Source organism: Microtus pennsylvanicus, chromosome 8, assembly GCF_037038515.1.
Source record: "Microtus pennsylvanicus isolate mMicPen1 chromosome 8, mMicPen1.hap1, whole genome shotgun sequence".
Classification (NCBI taxonomy): domain Eukaryota; kingdom Metazoa; phylum Chordata; class Mammalia; order Rodentia; family Cricetidae; genus Microtus; species Microtus pennsylvanicus.
In genome coordinates, this window is record NC_134586.1 from 38,562,365 (window position 1) to 38,577,884 (window position 15,520).

At 44.6% G+C, this 15,520-nt stretch overlaps 1 protein-coding gene across 12 annotated transcripts in view; it reads right to left on the bottom strand.

Annotated features, from left to right (window-relative positions):
• The window catches only part of Itpr1 (inositol 1,4,5-trisphosphate receptor type 1), a 342,349-nt gene that overhangs the window by 94,825 nt on the left and 232,004 nt on the right, over positions 1–15,520 (bottom strand). For all 12 annotated transcript variants that reach the window (XM_075983288.1, XM_075983285.1, XM_075983283.1 and 9 more), the window contains 2 exons: positions 15,153–15,285; positions 12,742–12,932 (listed from right to left, as the gene is read on the bottom strand). In XM_075983288.1, the coding sequence (XP_075839403.1) occupies positions 12,742–12,932; positions 15,153–15,285 (324 nt within the window). The remainder of the gene's footprint in view (positions 1–12,741; positions 12,933–15,152; positions 15,286–15,520) is intronic.

A 15,520-nucleotide genomic window follows, 5' to 3' on the forward strand; every position in this document is an offset into this window, starting at 1 on the left:
ACTCCTGCCAAGAAACGGCATCTATGCGACCACCAGCTACTCTGTCTTTCTGAGAGCCTTGAACCCTGTTTCCTCTTCTATAAAAAGAAGGAGTCACAGCAGCAGTCCTTTCACACAGGACTGACAAATGAAGCAAAAATGAGCCCAGGCAGTGAGGGCCCATAGCTGAGTTCCTGGCTTCTCGTATTCCTTATTTCAGTTGGTAGTCATTATTATGAAAGAATAAAGGAAGGCGCTAGCCCATGAGATATTTCTTCATTGACTTTATGTATTTATTTCCTTGGGGCTCTTAAAAACCTAATTCCTTCTTATCCTTAAAGAAAGCACTCCAGTAAGATGTCAATCAACATTAGCAAGCTCTCCTGACATTGGCAATGGGACGGGTAAGTTGTTAAAATAACACAGTGGCACGAAGGACCAGGGCCAGAGCATCTCTTTCCTCGGGGAGTATTTCCTGAGCACAGACTGTGGTGCGCATGCGGGGGAATCAGATTGATTCCTGACCAGGGAATTATACTCTTGGGTGTGTGGGAGCGAGATGAAGTACAGCCCGAAAGTAAAAGCTACTACTCATTAGCAAGAACTATGTGTCAGGCCCCATGCTGAGCTGAGTACCTCCACATATGGTCTCACCAAGTTCCTAGGAAAGACCTAGAGAGTGGGATCAAGAACTCTGACTCATACACAGGGTGAGTGTGCTGCATCCATCGATGCAGGAGCTTCTCTTGTGTCCTGGGTGGGGCAGGAAGCTTGAACCTTGGTTCCCTTGGGTCTTCACCCAACCCCAGTTGAGGTTGGATCATTTCTATCCCAAGTAAGGCATTGACCAGAAGTAGAGACCACTGCTTCTGCTTCAGGGGATCAAGAGCAAGGTTTCAGAACAGGAGGCTAAGGGAAAGTGAGCATGTCCCACGCAGAGCAAAGGTATTTCAGTACATGGCCCCACCCAGTTGGCCAGCATGCAGGTGCAGGGAAAGACAGTGTAGGGAACGAGAAGACAGAAACCCAGACACTGCCTTGTCATGCAGGGCATTCACAGACTTCACCAGCATGGCAATGGAATCTGTTCTCCATTGGGGGTGGGGGGACTTTGAAAATAGGCAAAAGGATGACCAGGCTTCTCTTTGGACACGGTGTAGTCAACACCACTGTTAGAAGATGCAGGGTAGTTGTGGTAGGGTTGTCTTACTGCTGAATGGGGTTAAGTACCAAACTGGGTCTCATGTAGTCAAGACAGGTAGGATGCAAATCAAGGTGACAGAGAGGATGAGCTCCAATGACTTAGGCTTGTTTTACAGACCTACTCTGACCCTAGCCGGTCTACTCTGCACATATTATTAACTCTAGAGTGTCAACTTCGTGGCTCAAGGGGATAACCGAATGCTGGCTGAAAACCACCAGGAGGTAAAATGGGTGCAGAATTAATTCATGGCCAATAGCAAGAAAGAAAAGTAATTAACAACTTCAAGGATTCTAGCTTAGGTGGCTGGGGGGTTGGCAGTAGAGAGTCAGTCATGGGCAAAGTCTTGACATAGAAATGGCCTGGAAGAGAGGAGAGCAGACGGCAGCCCGATGGGAGTCATGCTAACTTAGAGTTAACTGAGGTAAAGATGCCCTAAAGGGATTTGAACAGGGATTTATACATCAGTAAAGAGGTGGTACCCAGAGCTTACATCTTTGGGAGCTGTTGGCAGAAATGCTGGCTGGGAAGGCCTTGGAAATGAATGAGATCATGCAGGAAGTACACAGAAGGAAGAGACTATGGGAGACAAGGTCCCATCAGCTCAGGTATTTCAAAGGTAACTAGGAGCCATTAGGGATCCCTGTCTTTTCCTCTGTGAAAACCTCTGTGAGAAGCACAGAAATAGCAGTCCATGAGGCTACAAGGAAGTGACTAACCTTAAAGTGGGAGGCCCTTAGGTTAGATGGTCAGAGAGGGCCCACAGATCACACGTCTGCAATCTCAGCCACGTGGACAATCCCCTGAGGATGACTGTTCTACCCTGCCTTCTGGATCTAGGATAAAGGCAGCTAGCAGGGGTAAAGATATACAATAAAGAGAAAAGGGCTATTTCCTCCATGGAGGAGCCAGTTTTCTAAAAATAAACCCAACCTTACCTCACTTCCAAAAAGAAGAAAGAAGATAGGATGGTTGGTTAGATGGATGGACACATAGACAGAGAAGATACTTATTACCCTGGATTTCCTATTGTTTTCTGACTGAGTGGCTACAATATCTTGAGACTTAAGACACTGTTCATCTGATGAATACTGCCTAAAATCTGTAACTGTTGGTTCTGGAGTAGGGGGGGACTCAGAAGAAAAGAATAAAATCCACTCCTCTTTTCTTAACGTGGCTTATGAGTCAGTAATAACAATCAAGCAAGTATAGGGGTTGGTAAATTATTTTCAGAAAGATAACATGGTAAACATCATAGGTGCTAAGGGTCTCTATTCCAACTGCTCAGCTCTATCCCTGTGAGTGGGAGGTGCCATGAAGAACACTGAAGGACAGCTTTGTTTCAATAAAACTTTATACAAACATGGTCAGGTGGTTATATGTGGCCTTTGGGCCATTGATTGCCATCATGAGAAGGAGAATCTGGTGTCTGCTTGTATTCTATATTTAGAAGTCACAAGGACAAGTGCAGAGGATTATGGACCTAGAAGTGAAGGGAGAGATAGAGGGGAGGAAAGTTGACCGCTGTGGGTTCTGGAGAGGCCTACCTTATAAATGATTCAAGAATTCTCTGATACCTTTTTCATCTTTATTTTTATTTTATGTGTGTAGATGCTTTGTATGCTTGGAACTCTGTGCACCACATGTGCATAGTGATCACAGAGACCAGAAGAGGGTGTCAGAACATCTGGAGGTGGAGTTACAGATGGTTGGTAGCTGTCATGTGGGTGCAGAAAACCAAACCATCCTCTGGAAGAGTAGCCAGTGTTCTTAACCTTTGAGGCAACTCTCCAACCCCTTCTCTGACATTTTTATTTCCTTCCCTGTATACTTGCAGGGACTGCAAAATGTGAGCACTCCTTCAGAGGTATCTGCCCTTGGAACCCAGTTCCTGCCTATAGGTTTTACAGGAGAGAAGGAAATTAGAACTCTGCTCCTTGTGTTTTCTCCCCAGCAATTTTAGTTTTCTTTGCGGATGGCCAGAAGAGCTGATATATACATAAAAGTCTACTTCTGTTTGTAGGGTCAACTTTGCCGCTCAGGAAAGAATATCGGATATTCCCTGCTGCCTGGATCTACATGACAATAACAACTCTCAGTCTTGGATGAATGAAGCTGGGATTCCTACAGCAGTGTCTTGCTTTGAACTGCAAAACCGGGTCCTTTTAGGCCCATGCACTACCAGGTTGTCCATTGGGCAGATCCACTAACGCTGGAATGCTGAGAATTAACATTTTCCTTTGCCAGGAACTTAGCTCAGTTTGATATGCCCAAGTATGGTAACTACTGTGTGTTGTACACACACGGAAGCTGGGGAATGACATTAGGTATCTTTTTCTATCAATCTCTACTTTATTCCATTGACAGTTTCTCATTAAACCTAGAATGAGACTTGGTCAACGAGCCTCGGAAAAATGCCTGCTCATGGCCCTCAACATGCTAGCTAAGCTAAAAGGAGCTCGTATGATTACCTGCACATGAGAATTCGGGCTCTCATGCCTGCCCATATCCACTGAGCTACCTCCTAGCCCCTACAGTAACTACTTTTGAATTACGACCTTCTATGAGACCCAGATTTAGATCAATAATCCAGTATTGACCTTTGCTCAATAACAGCCTAGTTTCCTGGAGAGGGACAGGAGGACAATATACTCAAAACTCAAAGCACTGGAGGCAGGGAAGAGGACACGCTAAGTCAGGAGCACAGAGCACCAGAAAAATCGACCTGGTTGCCCTCTGCCTTCTACTTCATCCAGCATGGCTACCAGTGTAAGAAGTGATACATCAAAGGCTATCACATTTCCTAACTTTCCGGATGTCCAAAATCAAATACACACCCAGAAAGGTTTAGATAGACTGAGTGTGATAATAAGAGAAAACAGCACATTCGACAGGTCTTTCTGGGTGACAGGCACTTCACAAAAGTAAACAAACAAAACAAAACAGAGGAATTCTTGACAGAAATCAATGCCAGTGAACAAAGTCTGTCTTTACATGACAAGACATTTTATGAATGAATATAAACAAATATCCACATAGTGCAAGAGCTTTGCAGGAGTTGACTGTTCCACAAAGCACTTTCTATGACTCAGCACCTGTAACCAGCTTGCTCTCAAGGCAAGCAACCAGGCAGAGAAAGGTTAAGAAGATCCCCTGGGCCAAGCATCTTACCTCCTTTCTTGTTGTTTAATCTTCTGGAGAGTTCCACAACGGACTTTGTTTTCTAACCCCCATTACCGAAGAGAAACTGAGTTTCAAAGTCAAAGTTACTCAAGGATGACAAGGTCAAAGCTCAGATTCCAATGTCATGGAAGTCAAAGCCCTTCATATGGTGGGGCTCCCTGTCAAGGCTCTCTCCCAGATCTCTGAATTTATGAATTTATGCATCAATTCTCCAAGGAGGGTCAGGACTCAGGGATGGACCCTAGATGTGTTTTTCTGGCAAGTGTGGAGTCCTCACTGTTTAGACCCCTCAATTTTGACTGGCAGACGCTGCCCAGGAGGTGGGGGTGTCTCCTGGAAATGTCAGACCGCCTTTATCAGTTCCTAATGGCAACAACCATAAATCCCTAGCTGCTGGTGGGAGAACTGTCTAGACTTTGGGCTAGCTCACTTCTTTCCCACATGGATAAAACCTGAGGTTAGAAAACACCACTTGAAAGTGACTCATTTTTAACTTCCCTGCCAAAAACAACACCCATTTACATAACTTGCTCACATACCAATCTTTCCTCCTCCTCAGGGTGACTGCCCTGTCAAACTGAGGCAGATCTCCTCACAAGCTGGCCTTCCCTTTGGTGCCAGAGAATCAAATACCCTATCTACCTGCAGCTCTCTAAGATGTGGGGGTCACAGGCAGCCAAAGCAATGTGTTCCTCCCATACTGTGCTCGGCAGTGATCGGTCGGGAACGGGTGTAATGTCATAGCCAAGACTGGCTGGGACCCATTTCTTAGCCCAACCTCCAAAAGCACGAGAGTGGTGGGGGAAAGGCCCCACGAAATAGGGAACTCTCTCTTCTCAGATGAGCTCGCAGCCCAGTTTCTACACTGAGTGCGCATCTCACATTTTCCATCTCTAGCTGCGTACGTGCAGAAGGAAAAGCTCTCACTGGGTGTGTCTGTAACCTAGACCTTGGCAGAGGAATAGACGTGGGCAGCCACTTGATACATGAAAATCCCTGTGTTTCTACAATTGGAAGCAAGTACTCCAAGAGGGGGGAAACATTTAAAAAAAGATTATTCTCTTAGTTTGCTATGGAATGCTCAACAGTCAGGTTAGCATATATCTCCCCAAACATCTGTATTAGCTTTAACATTAAAAAAGCCATATATGTTCAGAGACAGATTTTCCTCCTCCACATTCCAGGTAAGGACAATCCTGTCCTCTGCAGGGAAGAGGAAGCAAAGGGAACTTCCCCCGGGGGCTGGTGGGAACATCTTAGGAGGAAGGAACACAGGAGTTGGCAAGGACTTGAAGGACGGATATACAGCGCCATGAGGCTTACTGAGCGCTGTGTGTCTGCCAGAAATTAATTCATAAGCAAATGCTTATTTTATAGTTTCCCACTTGCGACAAAACATCAAGCAGAAAGGAAATATTTCTTCTGGGGGCTGGCACTGGAGCGGGGGACAAAGTAGCAGGAAGTGTTCTTCAAGCTAAGCCTGATCTCCCACTGCCTGACAAGTGTGTCACCCATCCAGAGAGCCTAAGGGCTGTGGCACCATCTCCATGTTCCTGGGAACAGATGCTTTGAAAACCCCAGGCAGGAGAGTTACCATCATCAGAGAAGCTGCAGAAGAGAAAGAAGATTCTGGAAGCCTTGGGGACTGGGTTCCTCCGAGTCCATTATGCCACATTAGGAAACAGACTGACTTTGGCCTCCAGCACTTCTCAAGGCTCCAGGTGATGACAGATCAATGACGGAGTGGGAGATGGGCGGGGTGGGGGATGTTTCAGGACAAGAGCGCTCAGCAAGTGTGGCCCTGTCATTAGGTCTGGTTTCCTACTAACTGAATCTTTTGACAGTCTGGCCAATTATAATCCAGGACTTCTGGAGAGCTACAGTCCCCAGTGACCCGATCCTCAAGAAGGGACTGAATTTTCATACTTCATCCAAAGGGAGTGGATGTGTGTCAACACTTTCTGCAAAAAATGAACTGCACTTCCAAAGAAAAACTACATTCACTTCCCGAGACAAGAGGGCCGTCCTTTCCTGGCCCTGCCAGTTCATGGCTTTGACTGACAAGTGCTGGAACGCACAGTCAACGGTAACTGAGTGAGGATGAGCGGGTTCCCAAGGGTGGCCCAACATTGCCCTCCCCCTTCTCCTCTCAATGGCAGCCCGAGTCCTTTTGCAACTGGGCTGGCTCATGGACAGATCCTTCGAGTTCTGAGCCTAGGTTTTAGAAGGGTGGGCAGCAGGGTGGTGGTGGTAGAGGGAGGGGAGCTACAGCAATGCTTCACCGGATAAGAGTACTCCCTGATCTTCGAGAGGGCCAGATCTGGAACCCAGGACTCCAAGTCTGGAGTCTCACGAGCGCCACTTTCTGGACTGCACAGGCGCAGACCCCCACACAGAGTCACACAATTACACACATACTTAAAAATAAAAATCAATCTCAGAGTGAAAAAAGGATGCACATCTTCTGTTGCTTTGAGTACTTCTCTAAAAACCCAGCCACCATGGTGTAGGAAGCCTCACCCACAGAGAGAACCAGTACCCGCTTTAGCTGAGAACCACCACCAGCTGCCATAGCCCACCACGCGGCCATGACAGTGACTCTGACTCTCCTGAAGAGTGCAGCCCAGCCAAGGCCACATGGAATGAAAGAGCTACCTAGCTGAGCTTCAGCCCACAGAGGCATGCGACTCCTATCAAATGACTCTGAAGACTTGAAGGGGTTACTCATGATAGATAGCAAAGATGGCTGGTATGGGAGGCTTGGCTCTGTTGCTCTGACTTACAGTACGGATGTTCATGTGTGGATACCTCACAGGAAACTGGGAGTCTTTTCTTTTTTAAGTTTTTCAAAACAGGGTTTCTCCTGGAACTCACTCTGCAGACCAGGTTGGCCTCAAGCTCACAAGAGATCCATCCACCTGCCTCTGCCTTCCAAATGCCGGGATTAAAGGTGTGAGCCATCACCTCCTGGAAGAACTGGGAGTCTTAAACAAGATATTGTCAATGAAAAGGAAGGCTACAGAGTGAATCGCCAAGAACACCAAACTGGCTGCTAGCTAGCTGTAGCTGCTTCTCCAAGACCCATATTTTAACACTTTTCTTAATTTTAACAACTGTCATACAATACCAAACTGACTCTTTTGGTATTCAGTTGGATAGATTTTCACACACATACCCAATTTTGTGACTCCCAGTAAAAGCAGAACAATACTTCCATGCCTCAAATATTCCCTGGGGCTTGACCAAATTCTCCTGTTGCTCCTGACCCTAATGAGGGCTGATCTGTTCCCTATTATTACCCTAGTCCTTCCAAAGAATCATATAAACAAAACTTACAGCATGTCACCGTCTGGGCAGTGCGGTCTTTCTCTCAGTCTACCATGTGCGTACCCAGGCTACTGACCCATTGCCAGCTTAGCCCATTGGCACGGGTGAGTTCCTGCCAGATGGATGCACTATGGCTGATTTGTCCAATCATTATTCTTCCTAATAATTGTTTTCACCACTTAAGATGACTCCAGGAGTGCACTTCCTGGGGAAATACTTAATACTGTTTTACAAACAGCAAAGTCTTGATTGAAAGCTCCGAGGAACACCAGATGTCCCTGCCAGTCTCTTACTTGATGAACAGGGGAACAGGGACTGAGGGAGAGACTTTCGAACCTCACACAATACTGGATTTGAAAGCTGCTTTTATTTTGCTTGTTGATGTAACGCAGGCAGGAGAGACCCTTGGAGGAGGTGCCACGGCGCATTAAATGTCAGGGCTGTAAACCCGGCTCCAGACAGACCGTGTGTGACTCTAGAGCACACAGCCCAGCCCGCTTCCCTCCATCCTGCCTGCAATCTGTCACTGGCAAAAGCAATGCTCAGAAAACCCACCTGACCACAGACTGCCGTCCTTTCATGAGGACGTGCATGTCACGCTGAGCAGGAAGTGGTAATGGGCAGTGAGTTCCAGTTAGGGTGACCCTGTCTTTCATGGACCTCGGCGTTTGTTTCAGCAATCATTAATAGCTGCCCCTTCAGTCTTAGCCAGACTCGCCTCCCAGCTGGACGTTTACTACTTTGAACCAGTTTCTTTACAGCAGGACCAAACTCTGAATCACTCTCTCTAGGGCTTTAGGGTTCCTGTCCTCAGCTGGCCCTAGATGCAACCCGAGTTCGACATCATTTTCTCAAGAGAAAAGAGAAGTTTTGAGTAAGGGGGGAGGGTGAGCTCTCCAGTCAACTCCATACTAGAAGAACAATTCCTGGAACCATAGGCCTGATTCCATGTAGTGGATCAGGCTGGGCCCCTAGAGGTCATAGGAAGGGATGGGGTGGAGGGAGCAGGAGACCGAAGGCTATGTCCTTGTATGCTGGCATGAAGCCTACAGGTTACCCACACCCGAGCCCTTCACTCATCAGCATCCTGGATCCTTGGAGAGGCAGGAAAGAAAGTGGTTCTACCCCGAGTGGCTGACCAGGACTCTGTTGCAGCACCTCATCTTTAGCCAAAGTGTGTGAGTCATGAGTGTGTGAAAACATGGAACTAATATTCATAATTACTGCATAAGATAAAGAACTGGAAGGAAAAACAGCTTCTGTCTGCCTCACCGCCACTGTCAGGGGTATGCTGTGAAAAACAGGGCAGCTTGCCAGAACCCCCAGATTCCACCTCAGCAGTGAGCCTCGGAGCTGGCAGCCTCAGCCCTGTGAGCCGCCCCAGGCTTCCTTTATTTCCTCACCAGTGGTGGCTCGGAGCAGCTACTCATCCCAAGGATGGGAAGCCTCCAGAGACAGCAGGGACTTCTGTCCTCCCACGTCCTACAGCCAGCTAGCCAGCATGGACTCAAGTGCCTGTGAGACCAGGCCTGGCCTCAGCAGATGGTATGAGCTTCACCCACTGGTATCGATTCCTCTCTAGCACCCAAGAAATCCTCCCCGAGCTAGTTTTGCTGCTATCAGAGAGTCACCAAGAGGTAGAGTGTTTACCACCTTGGCCATACGTCATTGCTATTTAACCTTTAAAATGAACAGACTTCACTGTGCATACTTATGGTAAACAACATGATATTGTGAGGTCTGTATAGGCAGTGAATGACTTACTCAAGTGAAGAAAACCCGCCCATCTAACCATGGCCTTACTCACATATTTATTTTTGTTTCTGTGGCAAGAACAGGTAAAATCAGACTTTTCATAGACATCATACACACTGCAGTTTCATTACCTATATCAGCTCTCGTCTAGGACAGTAGACTTGTAAATTCTGCATATTTGTGACTTTGCAAATTTGTGTCCTGTTTTCCCCCTCAGTGATAGGGACTGAATCCAAGGCCTTGCGTATGTGTGTTAAGTGCTTGACCACTGAGACATATTAGCACGTGTTTTTCACCAAGACAGGTCCTACGGCCTTAAATTTTCTATGTAGGAGAGGTTGGCTTTGAATTTACCATCCTCCTACATCTATTTCCCACATGCTGGGATTATAGCAAATTGACTTTTGTTGTTGTTTTGAGACAGGGTCCTGGAACTGATGTGGGATTTCCCTTCTGTATGCTGTGAATGTCTTTTATTACCATTGGTTAATAATGAATTTGCTTTGGGCTTATGTCAGCACAAAAGAGAGCAAGGTGGGAATTCCAAGCAGAGATAGAGGAGAAAAGAAGGCTTAATCAGGCAGACACCATATAGCTGCCGAAGAAGACAGATGCTGGAGAACCTTACCGAAAACCACAAGCCTTGGGGTGATATATAGATGAATAGAAATGGGTTAATTTAAGATATGAGTTACTTAATAAGATGCCTGAGCTTATAGGCCAAGCAGTGTTGTAATTAATATAGTTTCTGTGTGATTATTCGGATCTGAGCAGCTGAGAAACAAAAGAGCAGCCTCCGCCTACATTCTATAAACCAGGCAGCCCTTGAACTCACAGAGTTCTGTCTGCCCTTGCCTCGCAAGTGTTGGACACCACTATGCCCAGTCAGCAAATTAATTTTTAATTTTTGAATGTCTCTTTCTTCCTTCAGTTTATCTGTCCTCTGCTGATGGATTTAGAGCCTTAAATGACAGCCTTGAGCTTCCTTAGAGGGCTACATTGCTCCTCATATAAATCCCAACTCTCATCTACACCTTGTACCCTCTCCTGCACAGTGTTTTTCAGTCTTGAAGACCTATCCCTTGCTCAGGTCCCTCTGGGTTTTGTCACCCAGGTGTGCCAAACTCTCCCTACGTTGCAGGCCCTATATTTAGTTTTTCTCTTGCAGGAAAAGCTATGCCCATTCTTCAAAACACAGGTCACCAGAAAACGTTTTACAAACCCCTTAACTCCTTATATTAATCTATCTATCTATCTATCTATCTATCTATCTATCTATCTATCTATCTATCTATCTATCTATCTATCTATCCATCTAGAGATAGAAATATCTCCTTATATATCTCTGTCAACAACAGAGCTTATCTGTTATCCATAAGCTCTGTTGTTGACACATAGCTTCCTATATGGATATATATGTCTCCTGCATCCTTGCTAAACATTTTCATTGTTTTTTCTGAAAATGACTTCAGAAATTCTTAGATTTCTTCAGCTAGTGAAGCCTTTTAAAACACATGTGGAGGTAGCATGGCTTACAGCTCAATTGGCAGAACATTTGTCTGGCCAAGTGGGCATTTAGATGAACTTGTCTGGTCACAGGCGATCCAAGACAAGGAGCATTTTAGCATGGCTACCGTCCCAATGCAGGGACTTGCTACTGCGAATCAAGCAGTAGAGGGAAAGTGGATCCCATCAAGGCGAAGGACCCACTAATCCAGCCGTTCTCATTCCCAGAGAGAACTCAACAGCAGTCAATAGAACATGACTCATATGCACATGTGATGGCTCAGACAAACAGTAGACTTTGCCACCAGCACGGGTGAGTAACTTATTACCACAAATCTCTGTGCATAATAAGGAACTTCAAAGTGTATGCTGGCTCAAGTAGGGATTGGAGGGCAGAATGAAGGGCCCCTGAAGTAGGTTATGCAAGGCACAGGGTTCCAGGCTGGAAGAATGAGCAGAGGCCGAAGTCTAACACGTGCTGTGTTGGCTACGTCAAGTGTCCTAGCCCAGGTCACATCTATCCTCAGGAAGAAACACCCTTTTCTGATGCAAGAAGAGCTGAGACTTCAATAGTACAAGTTCTCAATTTAAATGTAAGGCCAAGAGTACGTCAGGTCAAATATAGACATGGGAAAATCTTCCATTACATGGATTAATCTGAACAAAGTTTGGATCAAAATGTGCATACGTGTATATATGCTCACAGATGCATACATCCAAAGAAAGTCTTATTCAGGGAGCTCGCAGCAAAAGAAAAACTCAGGCAGAATGAAATTGTAAAAATAGTTAAAGGGCTCAGAACTCAGGAAGCAGAGTCCGGAGGATCATCAGAGGGCTGAGACCAGCTAGTCTACACAGTGATTTCCAGGCCAGCCTAGGATTCATGGAGACACAAACAACTCTCAAAACAAAAGGAATCATTTTAACTGGCATTTCTGGTCCAGCATGGTAGCCTATCTGTGCCTGTTATCCTACTACGAGGGAAGCTGAGGCAGAAGACCGGTCTGAAGCCAGGAGGTCAGGGTCAGCCTGACCAACATAACAAGAGCCTATCTAAAAAAGAAAGAAAAATGAAAGAAAAAGCTACATATATGTAAAAATTGTTATATACATATAATAATTATATTAAAATTCCTTTAAATAGACTCTTTGGGGCTGGAGAGAGAAGAAAGCTTACAACTTTTACAGGCGACCTAGGTGTAGCACTCACAAAAGGTGGCTCCTCAGTGCCTTAACTCCATTTCCAAAGGATCGAAAAGTAAGTAAATCTTTTTTTTTTAAAGTCTCTTTAAGGACAGTGCAAAAATTAATATTGTTTAAATATTTTTAATAATACATTATTTTAAATATTATTTAAGAATTTGTATCATACTTAACTAACAAAAAAATCTATTTATTCATCTCTGACTAACTACTCTGGCCTGAATCTCTTCCCCATTAGTCATTTGCTTTCATTGATCTTTCAGTTAACAGTAGTCAGAGTCAACAGAAAGGTAAAAGGTTTAGTGCTTCTAAATAGCACTGTGTCTCAACACTCTCTGCTCGTTTAGTGATGAGAACATCTATATTCCTGAGCAGAGACTAGACAGACTTTAGCCAGTCATCTGACGCACATTATGGATGGCATGCCTATTCCATTTTCAAACGCATCTTATAATTTGAAACTATAGTTCCAAAGACAGAATAATCACAGTATGAGGAAAATGGTCTCTGCCTCATGAGACCACGTCTCTGCACCTCCTGGAGACCTGGTCCTCAGAACTGGGGTGCATCACTTTCTGCCCTCCTACCTGGATGGTGGTGTTGCCTCCTTCCAAAAGCGCAATGGCCAGGAGAATGCTTTCATGGAACACTCGGTCACTGGATGCGTTCATTATGAGGTCGATGACCAGATTGGAGGCTCCCTCCTTGTCGAGGTGACACTGAACCTCAGCCAGGCTCATCTCACCCCTGCTCGTGGAGCTGGATCCAGGCCCTCCCCCTGGAAAGACAGAACATTGCTCTTACTAAGGACACAGGGAACAATTGGCATTTTTGCATATTCACTAATCACCAACCTGGAAGCTGTAAAGGAAGCTCCCAATAGTCACATTATTTCCTTTAACCCTCTCAGCAAGCTGATTATTACAGAGAGGTGCAGGCGCTTGTCTTTGGACTTGCAAGTGGCAAAGATGGTACTGAATTCAGGCAGATGAGATGAAGGAAAATGATACATTTTCATCGAGTGACCCAAAGCCATTCAGCCAATATGGTCTCTTAAAATACAATGACTTGGGGTGTAATTATTAAGAGTCAAATCAAAAGGAAACCTCTCTTCGACTCCTAGAAAAGCATCCCCTACCACAATCCCCACCAGCCCTCGTTCAAACAAACTAATCCTTTCACATTGAGCATTCCTGCAACAAGTGTTAAGGCAGTGCTTGCTATGAAGGCAAGAACTGGAGACAGTAGGGGTGTGGTGTGCTGTGAACAAAATGAATGCAGTGCCCCATCTCCACAGCTCTTTAGACAGGATGAATACAGTGGAGAGGAAGGGGTTTATGTCACTCAGTGGAATGGTTTCTGGTCATTTTTGGAAAGTTCGTATTTAAGAACATGCCTTCAATTCTTATTAGCAATTATCGAAAAAATAAAACAGAAGAGTGGTCTGAGTGAGTAATTTCAGAATGCAAAAGTCATCAGTTTCCCTACATAGGTCAACACAATTGCTGCTCTCACATCAGCCCCAATATCTGCGTAACATCTGCCATAACTATTTAAGGCAGCCTGCACTGATGCATCTCCATCGCGATGCCTCCCGATTTCCTCATGCATCTGTCAAACAACACACATCAGAAAATAAAGAGAAACAGTTTTGAGCTGTTGCATGAGGAATGTTTCTGAGAGAATCATGGTATATTTTGGAGTTTGAAAAGCTGAATTTCATCTCCGAGATGGCCAAGAACTACACTTTCACTGAAGCCTGCAAAGCTCATTGAACCAGGTAGACAAACGTCAAGTTTTCATCAAGTAGGAAAGCCAAACACCCTCTCTGGAAGCTGCTAGAATGAGTACATTCAATATTAGGACTATAAAATAAAATTTAGATGTGTTTTATTTTATGTGCATGAATAATTTGCCTGCATGTACTGAGGCACACCACATGAGTGACCTGTGCTTTTAGATGTTTGAAGAGTACACTAGATCCCCTGCAACTGAAATTACAGATGGCTGTGATCCACCGTGAGTGTTGGGTCCTCTACAAGTGTAACAAGTGCTTTTAACTGCAGAGCTGTCCCTTATGCCCAAACATTATGATTTTTATCTTTTGCATGGAACTTTCTAAGAATCTGAATGAAGCTGTCCCACAACCACAGCTCGAAGATTATGCCTCAACAACCTGCTTTTGTGTCTTGAACACTGGGCTACTGGTTCCACTAAAATCCTAAACTAGGTAAAATTTGCCACAAAGCTCAAAACGTTTATAACTTTTACCTGCTAGTGTGCCTAAAATAACTTCCACCACCTTTAAAGATTTGTTTTTAAATGCTTTTACTTGTATTTTTAAAAAATTTTTGGTCAACTCCTATGAGTGCATGAACACAATTTCCACCAACTTTAAAGATTTATTTTTAAATGCTTTTACTTATATTTCTAAAAAATTTTTGGTCAACTCCTATGAACACAATTTTATATATCTTTGAAACAAGTTTCCACTCCCTTGTTAAAGTATGCTAAAAATAGTAACCGTCATGTAAATGGGTAACTTGAAGAGTCTTTGGACAAGCCCTTATGGCATTCAGTAGGCACAATAAAGGCTAACTTTCATCACTCTGGCTGCCAGTAGCCTCTTCCCTTAATGAGTAAATACAGCTGCTCACAAGCACAGGACAAGGGACAGTGAAATCTAGTTCACCGCACCATCCTAGTATCCCAAGAGTGTCACTGCATGGAAAAAAGGAGACAAAAGATGTAGCAAAACATACATGTAGGAATTAGGGAAATACTGTCTTATAGGGGAAGTTGTTCATGCAGCAAACTGATGGTTGGCCAAAGATAAAAGGTGCAAAACAAAAACAAAAATAAACAAAACAAAACAAAAACAAAAAAAACCCTGCTAATACAAATACATCTAAGTTTCAAGTTGTCAGGCAAAAGCAGACAGCTACATGTGACATGCTCAATTCACACATGACGCTCATTAGCACAGCACATAGCCTACCTCCTCCCCCAGGCTTGCTGGGTCCTCCTGGTGACAGTGGGCCATTGCCAAAGCTCGTGAGGCTCTCTCTTCTTCCTGAAGGTCTGATGTTTCCATAGTAACGGTTGACCAAAATTTGCCTGAGTGCCTCACCCTTAATTCAAACAGGATAATGAAATCAGATCACAGATTTAAAGCATAATTGAGCGACTAATATTTAAATTGAAAAAAAAAACCACACATATAACTGATGCAGTTTTACTCAGTGGGGGGAAAACAATGAATAAAAATCATTTTAAAAACTTTGAAGTCAACTTCAACTATTTTCTTAGGGAAGATAAGAGGCTTTATTTTTATTTTGAAAAACTGGTGGCAATCTAGACTACTAA